The sequence below is a fragment of the Chrysochloris asiatica genome, unplaced genomic scaffold, assembly GCF_000296735.1.
Source record: "Chrysochloris asiatica unplaced genomic scaffold, ChrAsi1.0 scaffold00215, whole genome shotgun sequence".
NCBI lineage: Eukaryota > Metazoa > Chordata > Mammalia > Afrosoricida > Chrysochloridae > Chrysochloris > Chrysochloris asiatica.
Window position 1 is genome coordinate 3,532,848 of NW_006408733.1, and position 24,568 is coordinate 3,557,415.

Below are 24,568 nucleotides of genomic sequence, written 5' to 3' on the forward strand. Positions count from 1 at the left end.
TGTGAATAAGAGGTGGCTGGCTTGGGAGGACAGTGTCTGCTGAAGTTACTCACTACAGAGGAGCAGTGTCTTCCTGGCATTGCCTACCCTCCTGACTGCTCTCCGTGCACAGGTGCAGACTGGCAGGGCTCCGTTTATCCCTCTTCTGGCTGGCCATGTGCTGGGCCCCTCACCTATGGGGCACATAGCACATTGTCATGTTCTTTTCCTGTTGTCGTAGCTCCTGTACTGTCATAGGCAGGAAGCCGTGTGCTATATCTGGGTGCTCAGGATCTGACATTGCCCTGGCACTTGTGTGGGAAGGAAGGATAGAGCCAGACAAGCAGTCTATGAAATGAGAAGGGGTAGACCCAGATCAGGGTTGATAGACCATTAGAACCGAGGGGACCTTACTCGCAGAAGGGGGTCAGCCTTCTTACGTGGCAGTAGGTTACCAGGAGTCAAGAGGGGTTGAACCTTTCTCAAGAGCAGGTGGCCTCACAGATCAGGGCCCAGAACTTATTTCATGTCACTAGTCTAGTTCCATACCCCACACTCTAGCCATTGGTGATCCTGAATGTACTTCTTAGCTTCTGTGTGTTAGTCTGTGGGACGTTGGCATGTTTGAATATGTGTCATGTTAACACACGTGTTAAGTATCTCTTCACCTAAGTTATTCTTGTTTACTATGTTGATTTAATGACTGTTACTAAATGCCTTACAGACACTGACCCCTGTGACCATGAAACCTCAGGTGTCCATGCTGTTGATGACCTGGTTTGGTGTCCTGGGCTGTGCATGGGCCGAGTTCTTCACCTCCATTGGTATGAGCCAACAGGGTTATAATCTATTTGAGCTACCTTTAGCTCAACTGCCAGGGGATGTCACTGCCCGAGACCTGTTCTCCTTCATGCTGGATGGGTTCATCCACTGCCTTTGACCACTTCTGGGGAAGGAGAACTTATAGAATTGCTTTTCTCCTCTGATGAGCTGGATGTCCTGGGAGCCAGCTGTCCTGATTGGACCTTACTCCCCGGGAAGCGCAGGCTGTTTCTTGATGGTTTGGCCTTTCTGACAGCCTTTCCCCTGAATCAGAGAGTGATTCTGAGTAGAGGACACTCTGTGGCCCGTGATGCACTTATTCCAGACACCTCCTTGGGTGCCTCTCCCTCTTTCTGTTTGAAGCTGGTGGTCAGGATCTTGTGAGTGCCTAGGGTCTGTCTCTGTAACTCTGTCACCCCCTCCCTAGAGCTGACATCCATTCCCCTGACTGGTGTTCTGTGTCTGAAGGAGGGAGGCTGGATGTCCCTCCATCTCTCACTGGCCCTTTCTTCTCTCCCTTTAGGGCACATGACAGACCTGATTTATGCGGAGAAGGACCTGGTGAGGTCTCTGAAGGAGTACATCCTTGTGGAGGAAGCCAAGCTCTCCAAGATTAAGAGGTGTGTGGTATCCTAGGTCTTCATACTCCCCTTGAGTCGCCTTCCTGTCCCTCAGGAGCCAGGGTGACCATTAGAGGAAGCCCTGAGAGGACGATACAGGACTGGTCTGTAGTGACTTCGTGCCAGTCCTCCAGAGTGTAGTACGTAGAGTCTTTGGTTTTATTTTTGTTTTCTTCTTTCTATCCAAGAGCCTTTTTGTTTACAACAGGCTCTCACCACTTACCTAGCTTAAGGGGCTGGAAGTATCAGTGGGGAAATACGGTATTTATAATTACCTCTGCAAGTAAGGGGTCCTGGCTCTCAGCATGGAAATCGTCACTGGTTAAGAGCTGTTTCCTCTGGTTCCACAGTTGGGCTAACAAAATGGAAGCACTGACCAGCAAGTCGACTGCTGACCCAGAGGGCTACCTTGCCCACCCCGTGAATGCCTACAAACTGGTGAAGCGGTTGAACACAGACTGGCCAGCACTGGAAGACCTTGTCTTGCAAGACTCGGCTGTAGGTGAGGGAGGGAGGCTGAGCAGGTGATTGGCTAAGCTGGTATGCTTGTGTCCTTACCTGTCCTGGTATGTGTATGTGTCTGCTCCTGTCTTAGGGCTGGGTGTGTGAATGTGGACTCTTCTAGTCCCACGACTCTCTCCTTGTCCTGTGAGGCTCTAGCACTTGGTCGCCCTTGTTTATTTGTTGTTAGTACAGTCCCACATCTAACTCTGTACTCGTTAAGCAATAAAGAAACCCAAAGCTGCTGCTGTTGAGTTGATTCTGACTCCTGATGCCCCTGGTGTTACAGAGTAGCACTGCTCCATAGGGTTTGTTTCACTGTAATCTTGAGGGAAAGCAGCCCTGGTGGTGCAGTGGTTAAGTGCTTAGCTGCCGCTCCAAAGGTATAGCAGTCTTCCTTTGTAAAGATTATTGTTGTTAAGTGCCGTTGAGTTGATTCTGACTCATAGTAACCCTGTATAGGGTTTCCAAGGAGCAGATGGTGAGCTTGCAGTTCAAACAAGTTTACTGTTTGACGCATTAGCCCACAGCGCCACACCAGGACTCCTTGTAAAGATTGTTGTTGTTGTTATGTGCTGTGGAGTCGGTTCCGACTCATAGCGACCCTGCATAGGGTTTCTGAGGCTGTAAATCTTTACAGGAACAGAAAGCCTCATATTTCTCCCACAGAACAGCTGGTAATTTCCAACTGATGACCTTGTGGCTTGCAGACCAATTCGTAACCACTACACTACCAGAGCTCCTTTTGTAAAGATTGTTGTTATGTGCCGTGGAGTCGATTCCGACTTATAGCGACCTTGTACAGGATTTCTGAGGCTGTAAATATTTACAGAAGTAGAAAGCCTCATCTTTCTCCCACGGAACAGTTGGTAGTTTCGAACTGCTGACCCTGAAGTTAGCAGCCTGATTTATAACCACTACGCTACCAGAGCTCCATGGAAAACCTATGGGGGCAGTTCTTCTTTGTCCTTTAGTGTTCCTATGACTTGGAATCTACTCAACAGTAATGTGTTTGGGGTTTTTTGTTTTGTTTTTTTTTTTGGTTTTAACCTTTATGGAAGCAAATCACCAGACTTTTTTTTTTTTTTTTACCTGTGGTCCTTACTGCTGGGTAAATTTGAACTGCCAATCTTTAGGTTAGTAGTTGTTGTTAAGTGCCACTGAGTTGGCTCTGACTCATAGAGATCCTACATAGGGTTTCCAAGTTGCCGGCTGGTGTGTTTGGAGCCACTGACCTAGCGATTCAAACCAACCTTGCGGTCCAGTGCATTATCCTGCAGCAATGTACCAGGACTCCTTCATAGTCAGCATAAACGACATTTGTGCCACCCAGGGACCTCCATTAAACAGTAATTCCCCATTACTCTTTCTACAGGGATACCTGGTGACAACAGTGGCTAAGTGCTCGACTGCTCACTGACAATAAAAATACATGTTTTTATGATCAGTTATAATTCTTATTCCTACTGTTTAGTGCTAAGTACAATTAGCACTCCAGTCTTTATGCTTTTTTTTTTTTTTTTTTTAATATTGTGAATTATGTGATAGTTTACATGGGAGAACATTAGCTTTACATTCATCCTATTGTAGATCATTTCATTGCCATGGTTACAATCCCCTCCATGCGTCATCAACCAACCAAAGGGTATATACCCTGCAAGCCTGCACACAGTCAGCACACAGCCCCTCTCCCTCTCTGGGTCTAGAGTCCCCAGCTGCTCCATCTCTCCATGTCATCATCTTTGCCTCCATCCCTGGCGTCACTGTTTCTCTGGGTAGGGTCCCACATTCCGCTCCTTTCCCTTGATGGTCATAGAGATCTCCGTTCCTGGCCTGCAAAGTCAACCACTCCCCTCCTTTTGCTACAAAAAGTCTACCTTTGCATTTCCAACCCTCAGTCAGTCTTGATAGCAGTTATTCACTATTGTACCACAAGAATCCTATCCCCATCTCCTTACATCAGCCTTGCCCAGACAGATTGGATACTACTTAGTGGAGATTCTACCTTCCTCTGTGCCCTCTGGATCTAGGCTCCCTCTTGAAAGCTTGTAAGCCGGTAACTTCTTGACTTTGTACCCCACCCCCCATCCCCGCCCATTTTGGGTAGTCAATGTCCATGTTACCCATCCCTCTCTACCCTGTGTACCGAGGGGATTGGAATGATCCTCGCTGTAAAGATTTGTTCCCTTTTTTGAGCTACTGCATCCGTAGGTGTAGGTCAAGTTCATCAAATTGTATCAGATTACTCTTTTTTTCCTTCTTCTTCTAGTTGAGCTCTGATCATCTAGCTATTGGAGCCAGATCAAGTGGGTATTATCTGCATGTATGGGTGTTCTTATGCATAGCCCCTCCCTTCATATCAGCTGGACACTTCACTCTCCACTCTAGTCCTCTGTGGCTATGTCACTGACTCTGGGCCCAAGAGTCCCTAGGTCTTGTCAAACTGCTGGACAACCAGGTGTATTCACAGGAGTCTACTGAACATGGTAGGACTTAGCTCACAGCTTCACTGCTGTTTTTCCCTCACTTCCTTTATTGATGACCAACATGGTCACCAGTCAGACCACATGTCTGCTCGTGTACTCCCCTTGAGTCTTAGTCTTGGAAGGGGTTTGTCCTGAGGAGACCCGACCACTTGCCTTGATGTCTCCTGGGTGAGCAACTTGCTTGTTCTTGTAGCAGTCAGTTAGACTGCCATTATTGTTTTTAATTTTTCCTGTCGGTCTTTCTTTCAAGAAGTATCTTCTGTTCTTCTAGCTGCTCTAGGCTGGTCTGCTTATGCTTTCAAGTAGAAATTTCCCATCTCAGAAGATTCTGGATGGGCTTCAGGATTCCACCTATGATTTAATGCAATGCAGAGGCTCCACAGGAAGCCTCCTCACTTTTAAAAAAAGTAGAATCACAGGTAGATACCAGGAGATGCTTTCAGGGGCCAAAGCGTTAATGAAAATGAGCTGGGTGGTGGGGCTGAGGCAAGCTGCAGAGTGTGAGCTTGCATTCCCATTGATACCTTGTGCATACACAACATGCCAACTCATTGGATGTGAGGTTGTTTCCAAATAACCAGAAATGAATAGCTGAGTGTCCCTCTGGATTATCTCCTTGGGATAAGTTCCTAGATGTAGTCATTGGAGATCTGAGGGTGAGTGGTTTTAGAGTCCTTGATTGTGGCAGGACTTTTATGTTCTTCACACTTTCCTCTCAGTAAGATGTGGTGGGGGACCCTCCTGACCCGAGGCCCAAGCTTTGGACTCCCTGCCTGTCCTCCCTGAGCTGGGAGTGCTGATTAACTTCAGACTGGTTGTCTCTGTGGCTGAGCTGGGCTGGGCTGGGGGCAGGGTGGCCTCCAGAGAGGGATTGGTGAAGTCAGCTGGGCTGGAACTCTGCCCAGTGAACTCACTGCCTGCAGAAGCCACAGCTGCATTTCTCAGACCCCGGCCTCCCAGCCTGGACCTGGAGCTCAGAACAGGCCATTCTGCCTGCTCTGCGGGAGGCTGAGCCCTGCTCAGATGACCTCCTGCCCACCAGCCTTGTTCTCCACACTCCCAGCTGCACCACTAACATCTAGCTCCTTTAGAAACTCTTGTAATTACTTGGCAGGAGGCAGAAGAGGCTCAGACAGTAGTAGGATGTTTTTCTCTCTGCCAGAGTTCTAGCCCCTGAAATGAGGGGGCCATGCTGGCAGTCTGGCTGTTCCTAGAGTCACACTTCTGTTTTTCTAGATTCTAAATTCTTAAGTCTCTGACTTTTTTGCTGTGAGGCAGACAGGGTTGCATCTTGGTCCCTGGGTCCCCAGGCATGGCTGAAAGTGGGTGTTTGAGCCTGAGGTGATGAAGTTGGGTGGCAGAAGGTGCTACTGCCCTTGGAAAGAAGCCTGGAAGGAACATCCTAGAAGTTCCCCTCCTAGTTATTGGCCACAGGCAGTATCAAAGCCACTGAGTCAGTCTGGCAGGGCCTGGTTGTACCCCGAGTCCTATTAGGGTAGTAACAGGTGCAAATCCTGCTTTACAATCAGGGTTTGGAGCCCCAAAGCGAGGTACCTCCTTAGGGGTAGTTCTGTGGTCAGGGCCTCTCTTGGGCACCATATTTGGAGAGCTCATTCCATGAATTCATGGCAGATCTGAGGGGGAGGAGTACACTAGAGAGCCAAGCAAGGCCCAGTGTGGTCTCTCAGCATTCCTCACTCACCTTGTTGCTGGTTCTGGCCAGATAGTCTGTGAGCTGGCAACTGTGGGTGGGATGAGGCAGCACCAAATGCCTGCAGGACTCTCCCTTTCTGAATGCTGAGGACCAGTGGTCAGTAGTGAGTGGACAGCTGGGCTCTCTGAGTTGACCACTGTGGGCTAGAGTCTGGTTACCTGGACAACCCAGTAAATAGGGATCAAACTTTTCCATGTGATTCATTTTCCACTGGGTAGCTGAGAAGTCCTCCCTGAGTCCTCTCCTGTGTCCCTCTCAATTACTCTTTCTGTCCTTGGTCCATTCTCTCTGCAGAGTCTGACTCTGTGCTTTGGAGGGAAAACTCCCAAACTCCCCTGAAGGTTAACCAGTGTGTGGGACCATTCTGTCAGTTACAGACAGGCAGCACAGGCTGTAGGTACCGTGAGGAATAAGAAAGGAGAGGGCCCCACCCCACAGACTAGGCTCATCAGGGAGGGAGGGCTTCAGCCTTTGAAGGAGGAGGTGAGCAAATTCAACTAGACAGATTCGTGGGTGCCTCTCTGGCCCCTCGTGACATTCTGCTCATGGGTCTCATTCTTGGTCTCTTGTTTGGAAGGTTTTATTGCCAACCTCTCAGTGCAGCGGCAGTTCTTCCCCACTGATGAGGATGAAACGGGAGCTGCCAAGGCCCTGATGAGGCTTCAGGACACATACAAACTGGACCCAGACACAATTTCCAAAGGGGAACTTCCAGGTAATTCACCCCTCCAGACGTTGCCTGTCTTATGTGTGTCTTGTTGATGGCTGGTCAGGTTGGAGCCACCACAGACTTGGGCTCTTTACCTGCAGTTGCGCCATCACCTCTAGCTAATCCTTTCTTATTTCCGATTGGTGCAAGTCTCCCATTCACAACCCATCTTGGTGGCTTTCCTCCTGTGCCCTGTATCTTAGAGACAGCTGGGATTGCTGGTCAGCAACTTCTTCAGCCTCTGGCCCCATAGCCCCACAGAGATCTGCATCCAGACTCACTTTCATCTCCTGTCCTCCTATGTCTTCATGGCCAACGTTGATACCTGGATACACTGTCCCCTGTCCTGTGCCTGCCTCAATGACATGCTTTGCACCTGTTCACTCTCCAGCTCTGTGGGCTCTTCCTCCTGAGCTCACACAGACTCATCTTGCTCATCTGACAAACACCCGCCCTCAGGAGCCAATGCTCTTATGAGTCTGCTGCTGAGAGATCGCTTCACCTCCTGGTTAGGCTGCTAGGTTTTAGTAGACACTTTCTCTGCTCTTTCCACATACTCTTCTGCAAGGAACTGTCTTCATCCATGACTCCCACCTATGTTGTCTTATGGATTCAATCAGAACATTTTCCCTATCCTTCAGGCTCCCATCACCTGTCTCTGTGTACTCATAGGACCTTCCTGTCTTCTGAGCATGTCTCCTCATTGGGCTTTCTGGGTTCCCCTATAGCAAAGCTCCCTTCCCACTTGGGAGATGGGGAATCTGAGGCTAGGAGATTGACTATGAACCCCAGATGGTGCAGGGCCAGTCTGGCTGTGCTCCCTGCATTAGTGGGCCTTTGGGTTGTGGTCTGAAGCGTTGGTGTGGTTCTGCTGGGGTGGTGCCCCCATTCCATTGGCCCAGGTGGTTCCCATTCAAGAACCCATCTCTCTAAGCCACAGGATCTCTAGAGCCTGATTATTTGTCTCACCTGCTGCAGGAACCAAGTACCAGGCCATGCTGAGCGTGGACGATTGCTTTGGGCTGGGCCGGTTGGCCTACAATGAAGGGGACTATTATCATACAGTGCTGTGGATGGAGCAAGTGCTGAAGCAGCTCGATGCTGGGGAGGAGGGCACCACAGCCAAGGCGCAAGTCCTCGACTACCTCAGCTATGCTGTCTTCCAGCTGGGCGACCTGCACCGTGCACTGGAGCTCACCCGCCGCCTGCTCTCCCTTGGTGAGGAGATTCGTGGGAAGGCAAGATGGAGAAGTGGGCTTCTGCTGGCTACTGCCTGATCCTTCCTGGGACTGTGTCACCTGACCTGTCACCTGACTGGTGACTAATGCCTTACTGATTTCAGGCCCAATCCAACTTCCAGCCAGCTCCTTACCCCCCTCTGTCCTGGCCTTAGCCCTTGCTGATGAACACATGCAGGTCTGTGACACCCCTAGCCCCACCTGCTCCCTTTTTTCAGTGGGGCTCAGTGCTGTGGGGCATCTGCCGCACTGCAGGGTGGGGCCTTCACTGCGTCAGGAGCGGCTCAGGAGGTCAGCTGTACTTCAGGGTCACCCCCGACTAATTTAGTGACCTGAGGTCTGTTGGGGATGGGCCATGCCATTGGTGTTCTAGGTGTATTGTGGTGTTGGACTGAAGGAGGTCAAAATCAGTGTCTTTAAGATCCATCTTTTGCACCTTTTACTAGTACATGGGATCATTGTAGTCTGGCATTTCACAGACCAACAAAAAACTTTCTGATGTTGCTTCTTTTCACAGGGTCCTGCATCTGATGTCAGCTAGCATGTGCATGTCCTGCAGGACTGGCGTAGGAAGAAAGCTTTGTAGATTCTGTCGATTTACTAAGAGCCTTGGATAGGGGGTCAAAATGCCTGGATTTTTCTTTTCTCACCTAAGTTTCCTAACATCTTAGGGCCTCGATTTCGTTACCTGAAGAGTGGGACAGTAATTCTGCCAAGCCTACTCCTTTGGGTGTTGAGTGGTCCAGAAGATGAAGCAGTGCAGTGTCAGATGGCTGTTTTTTTTGCTGGCATTCAGCCTGCCTTCTAGCTGGGGTCAGCACGTGATATAGCCCCCAGTCAGTCATGCATACACTAGGGGATGGGGTGACTAGCACCCAGCACCTAGCCATGTCATCAGGAGGCAGGACTCTGGATGGCTTCTCTGGACCTGAGTCGCTGGAAAATCCCGGGAGGCATGAGAGGAGAGCCCCAGGGGCTTACTGGCTGGCGAAGTGTCACCCCTTTGTTCTTTCTTTCTCCTCTCTGACCACAGTGGGCAGATCCTCTGTTGATTTATTGTCTGACCAGCGAACCCTGGTTAGAAGGCTGTGGAAGGCAGGCTGCTGCGTGCAAGTGAGACGCTGGGAGAGAGAAGTGCTTACAGAATGATTTCTCTGAATGCCCTAACAGATGCTTGTGGTTTCCTTTTCCTCCTTGTTCTTTGCTTTTTCTAGACCCAAGCCATGAACGGGCTGGAGGGAATCTACGGTACTTTGAACATTTGTTGGAGGAAGAAAGAGAAAAAATGTTATCAAACCGAACGACAGAAGCTGAATCAGCAACTCTGGAAGGCATCTACGAGAGGCCTGTGGACTACCTGCCTGAGAGGGATGTCTATGAGAGCCTGTGCCGTGGGGAGGGTGTCAAACTGGTGAGATGCCTGAGGGATAGAGGGGCACAGGCTGCAGACCTGGACTTTGGCTCTGGATATGCAACTCAGTCTGTAGGTACTTTTCTCAGCATCTCCTCCAGTTCTTTGTAGCATCTGTTGAAGCTGAAATGTGGGTGTTCTTTCCAGCCTAGGGCAGAGATTGTCTCCCCAATGCTAGCAGAGTTTCAGACCTCTAAGTCATGACTGAGCTTCCCTCCCCACCCCGATCTGCCTCGCTTTTGCTTGATTTCCTACTGTGTAGAAAGCCATGGGTATAGATGAGTCCCAGACCCCATGGGAAGTCACGGTATAGCAGAGAGTAAAGTCTCTGTGGTAAAGACTCAGCATATGTAGAGCTGAGTATCAGCCTCTGAGATCCCTGGGCCTCTCAAGGTGGCTGAGGTTGGGGGCAGGCTCTTAGCCTCTCCTGGTTCCTACTGGCTTCTTTGCATAGGAAGTCTTTCCCCAGCCCTTTAAATCTTTTTGAAAGGGAGAGGTCAGGAATCAGCCTCCACCACAGGGCTTCTGGGCATGAGTTATTCCTGAGGGAGAGGAAAAATTGCATGGTTTGTGAAGTGACATTTCTGCCAGTCAAGCTGAGGAGTTTTTGGTTCCTTCTGGGGCTGGCAGGGTGGTGCGGGCAGCTGCTAGACATGGGGCATAAAACTGTTGTCTGCAACCAGGGGAGGCTGGGCTCGGGGCTCAGATTACACAGCTCAGGGCTTGTCACTCTGTGTTTCCCAGACACCCCGGAGACAGAAGAGGCTTTTCTGTAGGTACCATTATGGCAACAGGACCCCACAGCTGCTCATCGCCCCTTTCAAAGAGGAGGACGAATGGGACAGCCCACACATCGTCAGGTACTACGATGTCATGTCTGATGAGGAAATCGAGAGGATCAAGGAGATTGCGAAGCCCAAAGTAGGTGTCTCTGCAGGCCCTTCTCGGGTTGCTGCAGAGCATGTGCTCCCTCTCAGCCCTCATACCACGGGGACGCTCGTTTGCTTACCCTGCCGGCCTCTGTCAGTGTCTGGCATGAGTATATCATGTGGTACTGAGATGCCGCAGACTCAGTCTGTCCAGTGGGGAACATAACATAGAGGAAGGGCTCGCTGTGAACACCAAATGTAGCTGGTGCAATGACAGAGGCCACACTGGGAATAGGGCCGGCCCATGGTGAGACTTGGCAGTTTCACCTGGAGCTCTTGATAGGGTCTGTGGACAAAGAGATTAGCTTAGAGAATGTTCACCTTTACAGCCAGGAGACACTGTCTCTCCATTTAGTCATGTCTTTTACACTTATAAGCACCTTGATCATTTCTTGTTAAGTTTATTTCTAGGTTATTTTTTGTTGTTGTTGTTTTTAAAGTCCTGGTGTGGTGCTGTGGGTTAAGGCGCTAGACCAGAAAGTTGGTTTGAACTGCAAGGTCAGTGGTTCAAGCTTACCAGCCACTCCTTGGAAATCCTATACGGGGTCATTATGGGTCAGAACCAACTCGATGGCACTTAACAACAACATTGTAACTTTACTTTTTTTGTTCATCACCATACTTTAACTGGTTCAACTATTGCATCGTTAACTGCCAGAGTCAGCTCCCTATTCCGGGTGACCTCCTCTATTACAAAGTAGAACTGCTCCATGGTGTTTGCTTGTAATTAATCTTTATGGAATTAGTTTGCCAGGCTTTTCTCCTGTGGAGCTGCAGGGTGGGTTAGAAGCACTCCCCTTTAGGTTAGCTGCCGACTGCAAACCTCTTGTACCACTACTTTACTGTTATTGGCTAAGTTGTTGATTTTTAATATTATATTTTTAGTAGTGTGATAGGCCCTTTTCTGAGTTTTTAACATGCATTAAATATTAACAGCATTAAGTAGACTCTGTCATTATTTCATTTTGTACATGAGGAAACCAAGACTTGGGCAGGACACAACTAATTGTGGAAGTCACTTATCTCTTTTTTGGTTTATGCCTTTTTATTAATTTTTAGTTGGTTCATTTGGGTTTTACAGATAGTAACATCATCTGCAAATAGGGAAAATTGTGTTTTCTCCTCTCCTGTAGTTACAATTAATTTGTTTTTATTGCTGTGTTGAGCTGTCTAGAACTGCCAGAGTCATTTATAACAGGCATCCTTGTCTTAGTCCTGAACTTCCTGGAAATTCCTCTGGTATTTCACTGTTAGATTTGAAGTTGTGTGTTGGCTTCATATACATATCATCATAAGTTATTCTTTTCTTGTTTATAAAAACAATTGTGTTTGAGCATCTTTCACAGACAACTCTACTTGCTGCTATATCTTCTTCCCCCCACCCCCATTCTGCATCACAGATGATTAAAATCCAAAGCCATGTTGCCGAGTTGAATTTGGACTCATAGTGACCCTATAGGGTTTTCAAGGCTGTAAACCTTTATGGAAGCAGACAGCCACATCTTTTTCTCGCGGAGCAAGCCACTCTGCCACCAGGATTCTTCACTGATGATTGTTGTTGTGAAGTGCTGGCCAGTCGATTCTGACTCATAATGACCCTGTGTAGGGTTTCCAAGGAGTGGCTGGTGAGTTTGAAGAGCCAACCTTGCGGTTCAAACCAACCTTGCAGTCCAGTGCTTAATCCCAGAGCACCATGCCAGGATGTCTTGTGATGATTAGGAGGAAGGATTTAGCCAGATTCTCTACTGCTCTGTTCCTAGTAGAATTGTCATGGCCAAGGCGACCAGGGATCCCAACACTTACCATAGAGAAATCTAGGTTTTGTTCTGTGCTTGGAGGTGGGGGTATGGGCCTACCCCCAAACCTCCTCTTGGAAAAACTTTGGCTTGAGGTGCTAGGAGAGCTAGAGTTTAGAGTTAACTGTTTGCCTCCTTGGTGGGGCTAAGGGAGGGTCTAGCTAGTGTGTATGGAGACTAGGAATCAGGACCCCTTCCCTTTTATACTCTCTGGGTCACTTGCAAGTGGGCAAAGCTCTTCAGAGAGGAAAACGACTTTCCTAATTGCCAGGTGAGGGAGGATCCATGCCAGAATCTCCTGAAAGATCCCTTTCCTGTTTCTCAGTCCCACATTCTAAGAACATTTCTGTGTGGTGGGAAGTATGGGTGCAGTGTGTCTCTGTGTGTGTGTGTGTGTATGTTGCCATATCTGTTTGTGTGTGTTACTGTGTGTGTGTGGTGTGGGGAGGGCTGTGGGTAGTGGTGGTGGTTGGAAAACTTGTCTTTGAATAGAAACCATGTTAGGAGCCTTAACAAGCTGGCCTTCCGGAGCCTGTGTGGGACAGATGCTATTTTGTCTTTGAAGTGGGACTTGTGAGCTGAACTTGGCCTGTGGGAATGCCTGGCAGCTGCCTCTGGGTCCCCCCGCCTGCTTTGAAAATAGCCCAGTCAGTCCCCAGAGGCAGAGCACAGCTGCCCAGAGCCTTGTTATGGGCAACAAGCCAGTGCAGAGGCTCACATGTTTGGATGGGGCCTAACTGCCGTGGTGGTTGTCATCAGGGAGGACCAGCATGAGCTGGAGCCCAGGACAGGCCCATGGATAGCAGCTCAGGAAGCCCCCTGCCCCAATTGTGCTGACCATCTCACCAGAACATGCTGTAGCAGCACAGTGTCCAGGTGCCCAGTTACCTCCTGAACAGCCTCTGGGCCATCCACTCTTCTTCATCCCTTCTGCCACCCCTGCCCCAGGCCACCAACTTGTCTTACCCTGATCTCTCCTTCAGCCTCCTTTTTTCCCATGTTTGTCCTTTGTAGTTCCCCATGAGGTGTCCACAGTGATCCTTCTGATGTTTACATTGTGAGTCCTTTCCACCACAGAAAGCCTTTCCTGAGTCTCATTGGCCACAGGCATTATCAACCTTTCCTGCTCACCCCCACTCCCTCCCCGCCCTTTCCTTGTCATCTCTTATTACGTTTCCTAAACACTGATTCTTGATCATAACGCCACTCACTTTCATCCCTGGGTCTCTGCGTGGCTGCTCCCTTTTCCTGAAACATTTCCCCCCCTGGCTAATTCCTATATATCCATCAGGTCTCAGCTAAGTGCGCCTCTCTTACAGAAACCTGTTCTGGAAGCTGGTGGCTGCACTCCCACAGGACATTGAGCTTGCCTCCAGCTCTGCTCTTAGCATGCTCTGCTGTAATTACCTGGCTCAGTTTCTGTCTTCCCCACTTGACTGAGTTGTATGAGTGCAGAGGCCATGTCTGCGTAGTGCCAGGTACAAAGTAAGCTCTCACCAAATGTTTATTGAAATACAAGAGAAATACTGATGGGGTGATGCCTTAGGGGGGTTTTCTAGAGAAGCAAAACCAGTGAAATAATAAAGAGAAGTTTATTATCAAGGAAATGGTTTACAATTGCAGAGTCCCAGGTCCCCAGCTGAAGAGAGTCTTTCCCTTGTGCCCATTATATGGGAAAGACCCCCAAGGAAGCATCCCTGTAATTGATTGGCTGCTCATGGTCACTCATAGAAAGCTGTGCCTGTATTAGGTTTCATCGCCATGGAAATAAGCACATCTCAACTGCTAAACCTCTGGAAATCCTGGCCTAGTCAAGTTGACATAGAACCCTAACCATTTCAGTCCAAACTTGTCAACTTGAAACCTATAAGCTATGTGCATAATCTCTAGATAAAGAAAATTGTGGAGTCATACTTGGGCCTAACATGATGTAACAAAAACATGCACAACTGAAAACGCACTGGCCCCAGTTACATGTTAATAAGTCACAAATCAACAAAGCACAAATATTTGATGCATACATACAAAGCAAAACCAAAAAAATATATTCCTCTAAATGTCCATGTTTTTCTAATCTCCCATTTTTTATAGCCAATGTGTAAATTGCCTGTCCCTGTAATGGTTACGAATCTGTCTGCGAACCTCATGGTCAGCAGTTCAAAACTACCAGCTGTTCCGCGGGAGAAAGATGAGGCTTTCTGTTCCCATAAAGATTTAGAGCCTCGGAAACCCTATGCAGGGTTGCTGTGAGTCGGAACTGACTCCACAGCACATAACAACAACAACAACAACAACAACCCAGTACATTGAGGAGACAAGCATATTCCTTGATCGTAAGAATCTATCATTCTGGTTGGAATTTTGAGCAGCTGCATCCATAAACAAAAGTCGAGTTCATCAAATTGTAGCACTTTACACTTGCTCACAGTATCAAACATCTTTTATCTTCATCTGGTCAGGTTGTAGTAGGCTCAGCCCTAATCATCCAAGCTAGGTCAAATGGGTACCAGTTGCAAGTTTGGGAGTCACACACACCTCCCTGCATTTCAAAACAGCTGTCCCCTTTACTCTCAGCCCTGGTCCCCATGGGCTCAGGAGTTCACACAGCTCCTCGAACTTCAGGCCAGCCAGCCTTGCCTCTCCTCTTACCTCAAGGTCAATGGGTGCCAGTATAACATGTCCAAACTAAGCCGCCCGTGTCTTCATTGCCATATTTCCCCCAGTTCCACTCACATGTAGACCCAGGTACTCACCAGCAAGCATACTAGGTGTCTCTCGCTGGTTCTCTTTAATGTTCAGTCCTAGGAAGGGGTTTTCTCTGAATGGCTGACTTGCTTTGCCTTGATGCCTCTGAAACTCAAGATGGCAAACTGCTTTATTTCAATCAAGAATCTCCTGTTCTCACAACAGCTGGGGTAGGCCTACATGTCTTTTCAAATGCAAATGTACCAACTCTGAAGGGTCTGGGTGGGACTCAGGATTCTGCCTAAGGCCCCATACTCAACAAAGACTTAACCAGAAAGCCTGTTTTTTGTTTTTCAAGGCAAATTCTAACTCACCTTTTAGCAAAACCATTTTAAAACACTCAAGTTCAATCTTTTCTTCCACCTTGGACAGACCCCTTTCATATGCATATGCCTTGGGCCTCTGGCAGGGTGGATTCCAACAGGCCCAGGGCCCTGATCAGCTATCCAGTTTAATCAGCTTGACATCTGCTTTAGGCAATTCCAGAAGCTGCCCCTCTCCCCTCTGCTGAAATATTTTATCCCAGATCACTTGATTCTTTCTCTTACAAAACTTCATGCTTTCATGAGTCTGGAGCCATTGCAATAAATCTCACTCCCGAAGCCAACTGTTTAACCAAGTGGGGACCATGTCTGATTTCTACAAGGGAGAAAGAGGATCAAACTTCAGATCAGCCCAAGGCCGATTCCTATGAAGCTGAGGTCAGACAAGACTGCACCCTAAATCAGTGCCTTAAAAAATTAGCCAGACTTGAGAACCAATTTAGAAAACTCATCCTCTTGATTTTGTTTCTCTACAACCCCACTCTCTTGGTATCATATGGCTGGGTTTTCTAGAGAAACAAAGCTAGTGAAATGTTATATGTAAATAGAAGTGTATTAGAAAGGAAATGGCTTACAATTGCAGAGTTCCAGGTGCCCAGAGGAAAAGAGTGGCTTTCCCATTTCTCTAGTAACAGGCTACACCCCCAAAGAAGCAGCCCTTTAATTGGTTGGCTGTTCATGGCCACTCAGCAACTGTGCCGTATTAGGCTCCATCACCATGGGAATAAACATCTCAACTGCTAAACCTTTGGAAATTCTGTCCTAGTCAAGTTGACAGAACCTTAACTATTACAGATGAGTAATTGGTCATTAGCATAGTCCATAGCTGAAGCCTGGGTCTGGCAGGCTCTGGGCAGTGGGCCCTGCTGTGGAGTATCACAAAGTTTATCTGGGGAAACTAGATGAAGAGTGGGTAGGTGAGGAGGTGTGTATGTGAAGGCGGGTGACTTCCAGGCAGCATTTCACTTATGTCAACATAACAGAATCCTTTCCTGATTCCATCATCTGACTTTGTAAGCCTCCCAAGGGAGTAAAAGCTGTGCCTTCTGTCTTTACCCTGTGTAGCAATGAGAGGTAACATGGAACTTGGTGTTGGCTGACTAATAAGGAAATTAGGTATAGCTATTAACTATTAACTACCCACACCCTCAATTAGCTTACCTTCTCTTACTCCTTGGTTGGGAATGTGGGTCTTCCCCTGTGATTCTCAGAGACACTACTCATGTTTAGAGATGGGAAGAGTATCCAGCCTAACAAATCAGGGTGTGATGGCTTCCAAGGAAAAGAGTGGAGAGTTGTCAGGAGCCCAGTGTAGGTGGTACAGAAACAGAATGCTTGGGAGGGTAGACTTGTTGGCAGAGGAGGCCACTGAAATTCAGAAGAATGGTGGGACTTGACCAAGTCAAGAGAGCATGCAGGTTTGAGAGTCAGGGATAATGGCACAGTCTGAATGTGGTAGGAGCAGCCACACTCCAGCAGGGATGTCATGTGGTCCTGTTGAGAAGGAGGTTGTCCAGGCAGTGGACAAAGCAAGCTCTGTAGCGTAATTCTGCAGATAGCACAGACCTGGGCATGGTCAGTGATCAAGTAGGGTGGTGGCAGGGTCTGACACCAAAGCAGGAATGTGGAGGCCTCAAGACCCTGCCCTGGCCTAACTTGTAGGATCATGGGGCCTTGACTAGAACCACTGCCTACAAAGCTTCTTCCCTTACTGGCCTGGTTGGCAGATCTGTTCCTGATGTTTTCCAGGGTAATACTCAAGACAAAAAAGGATAACCCTGCTTCCTCTTCCTGCCTTCCAGCTTGCACGAGCCACTGTTCGAGATCCCAAGACAGGTGTCCTCACCATTGCCAGCTATAGGGTTTCCAAAAGGTAAGCAGAGCTGGTGATAGTGGTGATTAGGGCTTGCTACTCTGGGAGGGTGGTTGCATCTATCCTGCCTGCTGATCACTCCTCACCCTTGTGCAGCATGCATCTTGTGCTGCCTGCCTATTAGTGCTGCCCTGACTCTGGGAAGAGGGTGCAGGACCTAAACCTGTCCTCCACACCTTCCTTTCTCTGCCCATCTCTTTTGGCACAGCTCCTGGCTAGAGGAGGACGATGACCCTGTTGTGGCCCAAGTGAATCGTCGCATGCAGCACATCACAGGGCTCACAGTAGAGACTGCAGAATTGTTACAGGTACTTCCCTGGTACCTTGGAATTTGTGAAGGGGGTCTTTCTGGCTAGGTGGTCTCCCAGGGGATCATATTGGCCTCAGTGCTGTTGCTCAGGAGTGTCTAGCTGGCATGTGTAGAGGTTGGGGACCAGGATCCCCTTCTCACTCCCTGGGTCAGTTGCATGTCCTCCAAAGCTCTCCAGGGAGGAAAAACCACAAAGAAACCATATAACTGCGCGATGCTATGAATAGGGAGCAACGTCACATTGGGAAGCCACAATTAAGCATGCCCAGTGGCATTCAACAGTTAGCATTTAACAAATATTGACTGAGCATCTCTTACATGCCAAGTGTCAGGCTGGCAGTGGGCATGGCATACTCATTCATGTCTTCTTAATTGCAGAGCTTGAAATAGTGAATCGTTCCAGGAATACCCTAAGAGAGCTATAAATATTTTCAGACTGTGGTTCTGAGTCACAGTCAAATGCTCTGTGATATGTCGGTAGAAGCGAGAAGCCTGGACCAGTTGTCTGGTACTGTGGTCAAAGAGTCCCCTGTGTAATCCTGGCTTCCTGCCTTTATTGTGATTATGAGGAGCTGTGACAGCACCATGTTGAAGAGTTATGGTAAAGCACCGCCTACTGTGTACTCTGGAGTGTTGAGTTCAGATCAGCCCTGGCTTTGCTCTCTTCTGAACAGCTGAGCTTTTGAATTCTGTTGTAAAAGCAGCGACTTGAGATACTGCCAGGTAAATGTCTCTGGCATCTCTCTAGAGTCTCCTGGGTACATCTGTTTGGGCAGGCTCTGCCTTCACTTTTAGGCTTGGCATTTGGATCTGACCATCGATAGAGCTCATGAGAATACTGAACTGAAGATCACTGGATTTCCTGTACTTTTTCCTGGACACAGCTGAACAAATAAGCACTCATGCTTTCTTCAGTGACTGCATCAGCAATCAGAAAACAAATTATGAAAATCATCTTTATGAACTTGTGTAAAGTTGACCAGAGATTTCAAAAACAATGTGCTGATTACCCTGCAAATAGTCTTTGGAATTTTTGTATAATCTTTTCGGTTCAACTCAGCTTAAGGGTTCTCTAAAGTTTAAATAAGTTCTGCAGACAGACTCACTGATTGAGAACTTTATCACAGCTTCCACTTGCCTCACATTTGGGAGAAAACTACCATTTCAAGAGCACTCCAGTCACTAAAGATGTATCCAGACATCTGCCACTGCTTCCTGCACATCGGAGCTGGTGTTCAGGACTCTTATAGCTTTGCCTGGATGACAGGCAATTTGGCTGATTTTTGTGGCTCAGCCATTTAGTCCTCAGGCTGGCTGAGCCTATATCCTGGAACCGACTTGATGGCATCCTGGTGTGGCACTGTGGGATAATGCACTGGACCACAAGGTTGGTGGTTCAAACCACCAGCCGCTCCTCAGAAATCCTATAAAGGGTTTGCTATGAGTTGAAACCGATTCGACAGCACTTAGTAATAACAGTACACCACCACCACTATCAGGTTTTTACAATTAAGGCTCTTCTGAGGAATCCAGAGCACAGCTGTTAGGTACTTCTTCCTCTAGGATTTGTCTTGGCATTTCCATGCCAGTCAGCAATGTTGAAAACTTTCACCTTACATGATCTTGAGGACCGGAATCTGGATCTCAGCACCTGTCTCTTAAGTACTTACTCCATGTGGACTGCTTAATGCCTAGACACCAGCAGCAGCCTTCACACTAGGGTACCTTTTGAGTACACCAGGCTTCTGGTTCTCTGCTACCTGTTGACAGCCTTCCGGCTATAGCTGATGTGTTTGCTATAGATCATTTGGAAGAAAAAGGATAATTGAGAGTTTCTTGTGAAGTGGATGAAGACTGATCTATAATTTTCTAGACAGAATTCTATAAGATTGAAGACCTTCTGGTTCATTTATGTCCAAGCCTCACGAGGAAAGTGATTTCTAAGCATCTGTCTTGCTTTCACTGTGGCCTCAGCATCAGCGTTATAAATGCAGCTGACTCACTACTGTTGTAATAACAAGTCCAAAGATTCAAATGAACACTTTCTCACTGGGATGTGTTACAGTTGCTTGTTATTGAAAGTGTGAGTCTGGGACTATGCCCTGGTGATGAATCTTGACTGCCACCAATCCAGAAGTTCTCATTACTTTTGTACCTTTGAGGATAATATTAAATAGGGATAATGGTTTTATCACCATGACCCAGTGTGATTCCCAAAACTTGGAAAATCAGCCAGCATTAGCAAAGCAGGCTTGTTTCACTGCCTGGGATCTGAATGTTTTAGCATACCTGCCAACAAGTGTAAGAGTTGGAAAAGCGCAGTCATATTGGCAACTTCAGTGGATTGAATTCTCCTGAATGTGCTGGCTGGCTGGCTGTGTGCTGTCCGACTCACAGTGCCCCTATATAGGGTTTCCGAGGCTGGAAATCTTTACGGGAGCAGAATGCCTCATCTTTCTCCCTCCTGAATGTAGTGACATACTAATCACAATCCTGTTTAAAAATTTCCTCAAGCTCTCTAGTAGGGTAGACCCAAGGGAAAGATAACATTTGTAAAAAGCTGTACCAAAACCACTTTGCCCATTGCTCTGACACTCCTTTCTTAGATGTACCACCAGATTTAGGGCTGTTTACTGAACTAGACATCCTTGCACTTTTGTTGGGATTTCCAGGTATTTTGAGTGGGGGAGTCTTGGAAGCAGCAGATGACAGCATATTTCATCTACTGATTTAAAAAAGAAATTTATTTTGGGGTTTCTTACTTTTGTAGACACTGGAAATCATATTGCCCTAATCATACTAGGCAAATATTGTTTGTGCTCCAATAGGAGGATTTCCTCTTTTGTAAAGTCTGCCTCTCCCTGCCCCCTTCCTGTTTCACATGCCTATAATCAGCCAATATTGCAGCATCTTTTACCTGACTGCTGGAATCTCCAAAAAAGGACACACAACCACCTCCTCCCCGCCCCCCATACAACTTTCTGAGGATTCATGGCTGAACCACCAAGATTTTTAGGGTCTCAGTAAGACATTGTAGCCAACTGTTGCCAGATGGACATTGGTTATGCCACCTGGTCCATCAGCTTCTGTACCAGATTCTACACTTCATGTTGAACCTTGTCTCCCTTTTCTGTCGACTAAAGCTGAAATAGATTCAGGGTTGATATTAAAAGCCCCAATCCAGTTAATGTCACCTGAAGCTGAGGTGGCCCAACTTTTATTCCAGGTCTGGGCTAAGGCTGGGGGTGCACTAGGCCACTCACATCCCTCTGACACACTGGGATGCAGAGATGTTATATGCAGTAAACCGCTGTGGGAATGGGGTGGGAGGTATGTCCCACCAAGCCTGGCCAGAGAACATTTCCTGGGCACAGCGGGTAAAGTGGCAGGAACAGTGTTAAACACCGAGCAGCTCCCAAACTAATGTAAAAAATACACCCCAATTTCGAGTGAGTTGTTGGCTTTCCTCTGGGTCATGTTCTCACCATCTTCCAAACAAATGGCCCGAGCCAGGGCCTGCTTCATGAAGGGTTCCCTTTGCTGCTGCCTAAGTGTTGCTGGATGACCGGGAGCTTCTCCTTGGTGGCCATCTGCAGGTCACTTGCCTTGTTCTGTGTGGCATGCCATCTTGGTGCTGTGACCTTGCTCTAGGACACAGCTGTGCATGTGCTTACTCCGCCTGTGCTGGCAGGGCATGGCTGTCCTCCACAGAGAGGCTTCTCTTGGGGGTTGCTCTTGGGGAAATAGAACTTCTGGGGAGAAGGGCTGCTTCAGGACTGTTTGCTGACAATGTCTAATGCAGTTATTTTCTCCCAGGTTGCTAATTATGGAATGGGAGGACAGTATGAGCCACACTTTGACTTCTCTAGGGTAAGGTCCAAATCATAGGTACTTTCTAAGTCCCTGTGCCAGCTGGCTTGAGAAGACTGCAGTGTCTGGAAACACTTCAGCTTCCAGATCAGCCCCCCTGCCTCACCAGGAGAGACCCTGTATTACTGGGGAAGCCCACCCAAGTGTACAACCTTGGCCTCAGACACTCAGTGACTCTCTCTCCACTGTAAATATGGGAGTGTTTCCCTTACCCCACTCTTTCACTCTGCCCAGATGCTAAAGCAAAAGGTCTCACTGGGTCTTTGTGAAAAGTGTTTCTATCTCCCTCCCCCCACCCCCAGCCCCCAGACCCACCCCACTCCCTGTCTAGTCAGGTTTCCTCTGTAACCTTGGCCCCTGTTCCAGGTTGATTCATGAAACACGTTTATTACCTCCCCCTGACCCATTTAGTTCTGGTCCTGTGGGTGGTGGGTGAAGTCAGTTGCAAACTTGGGTGAAAGTTATTGTCTGTTGCAGCGACCTTTTGACAGCGGCCTCAAAACGGAGGGGAATAGGTTAGCGACGTTTCTTAACTATGTAAGTATTGGGTCCAGGCCCACCTGTTCACTCTCACTTAATTTTATAGAGTGATGAGCAAGATGCTTTCAAGCGTTTAGGGACGGGGAATCGTGTGGCCACATTCTTAAACTACGTGAGTATGATGTGTGCAGGAAATGGGCCCTAAGGAGCCTCTGGGTCCAGAATGCTTTCTTTGACATCCTTCCCCCATCTGGCTGATGCCCCCGATTGCTGGTTAATGGCTGGGCTGGTCCTTCTGGCCCTCAGCATCCTTGTTGGCTGGAGTAGAGACAGTTGGCTTCCATTCCATTGTGTGTTCCTCCCTTGTCACCCAAGCAAGCTTCTTTCTAATAGGTCTGTGCTAGTCTAGACTTTTGGGATGGGTGCCCTGGAGGGTTCCCTGCCTGGCAGCAGAGTGAGGTGCTCTTAGATGAAAGTTGCCTTTGTTGTCCCAGAGACTCTGGTTTGCCTTCCACCTGCTTGCCTCTGCTCCATCTACATGATTTTCCACATGAGGAATAATTTCCTCTCCTCTTTTTCAAGAGAGCAACTTCTAAACAAGCACAGAGGCTGTCAAGTAATGTGGAAAAAGAAGCCCATGTTCATTTTTTCCTTTGGTCTTTCATTGTGTGATTTTTGAGTGCTGGGACTGTGATGTGAACATGCTGGAGAGCAGGACGTTTGTGGCCTGTCTTGTGGAACTTAAGGTCTCATACAGAAGACTTTAAACATAGAAGAGATAATGACTTCACTACCATGTTAATAGTGCTGTGAAGAAGTAGCACAGAGAGCTTTTGGAACCCAGTGGTGGAGTTTAGAGAAGGTGTCCCTTGGGAAGTAATATGTCAGATGAGACTTGAAAGTTCAGTGGAAATTAGCTGGTGGAACATGGTTTTGAGCAGTGGAGATCTGGAGGAGGGGAGTTGGTTGGGATGTTAAAAGCTCGAGAAAGGTGTGACCCAGGAGCAACATATGAGCCAGAGTGGTTGGAGGGAGAGGCTGGTACAGCTAACAGGATTTTGGGGTTCCAGAAGAGTCTGGGCTTAATCCCCAGGGCCTTGGGAAGCCATGGTGAGGGGTGGAAAGATAAAGGAGTTCATCTATTCATTTTGCATATTCTGTTAAATGCCCTTCAGTCTGTCTGGTATGTATCCTGTGGAAATATATTTTAGCTCCAAATTGTATTATACTATATGCAAAAAACTTGAAGTAAGAGCCAGATGAGAATGAAATGGTGCTTTGGGCATGAGTTGCAGCATGCTCTGTAGGCGTGTGGAACTTGGGCTCCCTTTTATTTGAGGCCTCGCTGTGGAAGAAAGCAGACCTTGTGGAAACACCCAGGCCCTCAGGAAGGCAGTTGTGCTGAGAAGGTGTGAGGGTCTAGAGTAGCAAGTCACCACAGTTGGTGTGTGAAGCAGCAGTGGGCTCCTGGTCAGGGCAGTTCACTGGGCACAGTGGCTCAGGCAGTGCCAGGCTGGATGGCACCTCAAGGAGCAGGGCTTTTAGGTGCTGGTGTGCCACACAGATTAATGTGCTTAAGGAGGGGTAGGGTGTGGGAAGAGCCTCTTGTGGCTTAAGGGCTGACCCCTGAGCTGTGCCTCTCGTGCTTTTTGAGATAGTAGAGGGTGGTCTGCATACATTTGTGGTGCAGTTGGTCTGTGAGCCTTGAGTAGAATGGTCAAACTCGTATGTTTTATATTCCTAGATGAGTGATGTCGAAGCTGGTGGTGCTACTGTATTCCCTGATCTGGGTGCTGCAATTTGGCCTAAGAAGGTAAGTTCTGATCCTATGGGTCAGAGATTGAAGCAGGGCTTAGACCTGGCTCATGTCCTGGTCTTTGGCCTCCTGGACTATCACTGTGATGAGCCTAAGCTCCTTCTCACCTGGACTCTGACCTTGTGGTCTCAGCTTCCAACTGTGGAGAAAGTGAACGATGGTCTTTCACGGGCCATTTCATTTGTAAATGCCCCCCCTCCCCCCACCATGGAGGGCAGGTACTTTCTGTCCCAGAGTCCTGTCCCCTGCCCACAGGGATGTGAGAGTGTTTCTACTCAGAAATGGGCTCTACGGTGCTCTAGGGTCAAGACCCAGAGCCCATGTAGAGCTGGGCAGTGGGTATATTATGCATATTGTAGAAGACTGAGCAGAAAAGCCAAATCCTATGCTTATTACACCTGGCAACTTTCTTAGAATTCAGAGAATATGTTTTAAGGGGATACATTCATTTGTCTCTCTCAGTAGTTGCTCCTAGGGACTCCTTCCCATCTTGTTCCCCAAAACCCAATCTTTGAGGATGTGTTCTGACAGGCTATCTTTTCTCAGGGCACAGCCGTGTTCTGGTACAACCTCCTGCGGAGTGGGGAAGGTGACTACCGAACAAGACACGCTGCCTGCCCTGTGCTTGTGGGCTGCAAGTGGGGTAAGTGGCTTGCAGGGTGGGGCTGCCTTTGGTAGCCTCAACCTAGGCTTTGGTGGTTGGCCCTAGATTCTAAACTGGGAGACAAATTTGTACCAAGTCAGGACTGTCTTCTTTGCTGAGGGTTTCTCTGCTAATGGATGGGCATATCCAGCCCTGTAGTAGGCTTGTCTCTTTCTTGTAGGTCCTTTTGCCTGGACAACTTTCCCCCTTCTCTGGTTTCCTTTCTCTCCCACTGCTCCCTCAGACCCTTGCCAGAGTGTACCCTTCTGGAGAATTCCAACCTCCCCCCGCCCTCCCCCCACC

The 24,568-nt window shown here is 48.1% G+C and overlaps 1 protein-coding gene across 2 annotated transcripts in view; it reads left to right on the forward strand.

The window, feature by feature from the left end:
• P4HA2 (prolyl 4-hydroxylase, alpha polypeptide II) overlaps positions 1-24,568 on the forward strand; it is a 39,661-nt gene that overhangs the window by 12,746 nt on the left and 2,347 nt on the right. Inside the window, exons 2-14 of one of the 2 annotated variants that reach the window (XM_006872929.1) lie at positions 704-803; positions 1,325-1,421; positions 1,772-1,923; positions 6,700-6,837; positions 7,810-8,049; positions 9,284-9,480; positions 10,225-10,401; positions 17,076-17,146; positions 17,355-17,454; positions 21,273-21,326; positions 21,804-21,863; positions 23,551-23,619; positions 24,169-24,265. In XM_006872929.1, the coding sequence (XP_006872991.1) occupies positions 722-803; positions 1,325-1,421; positions 1,772-1,923; positions 6,700-6,837; positions 7,810-8,049; positions 9,284-9,480; positions 10,225-10,401; positions 17,076-17,146; positions 17,355-17,454; positions 21,273-21,326; positions 21,804-21,863; positions 23,551-23,619; positions 24,169-24,265 (1,534 nt within the window). In that variant the 5' untranslated portion in view covers positions 704-721. Of the gene's footprint in view, positions 1-703; positions 804-1,324; positions 1,422-1,771; positions 1,924-6,699; positions 6,838-7,809; positions 8,050-9,283; positions 9,481-10,224; positions 10,402-17,075; positions 17,147-17,354; positions 17,455-21,272; positions 21,327-21,803; positions 21,864-21,912; positions 21,979-23,550; positions 23,620-24,168; positions 24,266-24,568 lie in introns of those variants that run through there. The other variant, XM_006872928.1, reaches the window with a different exon arrangement.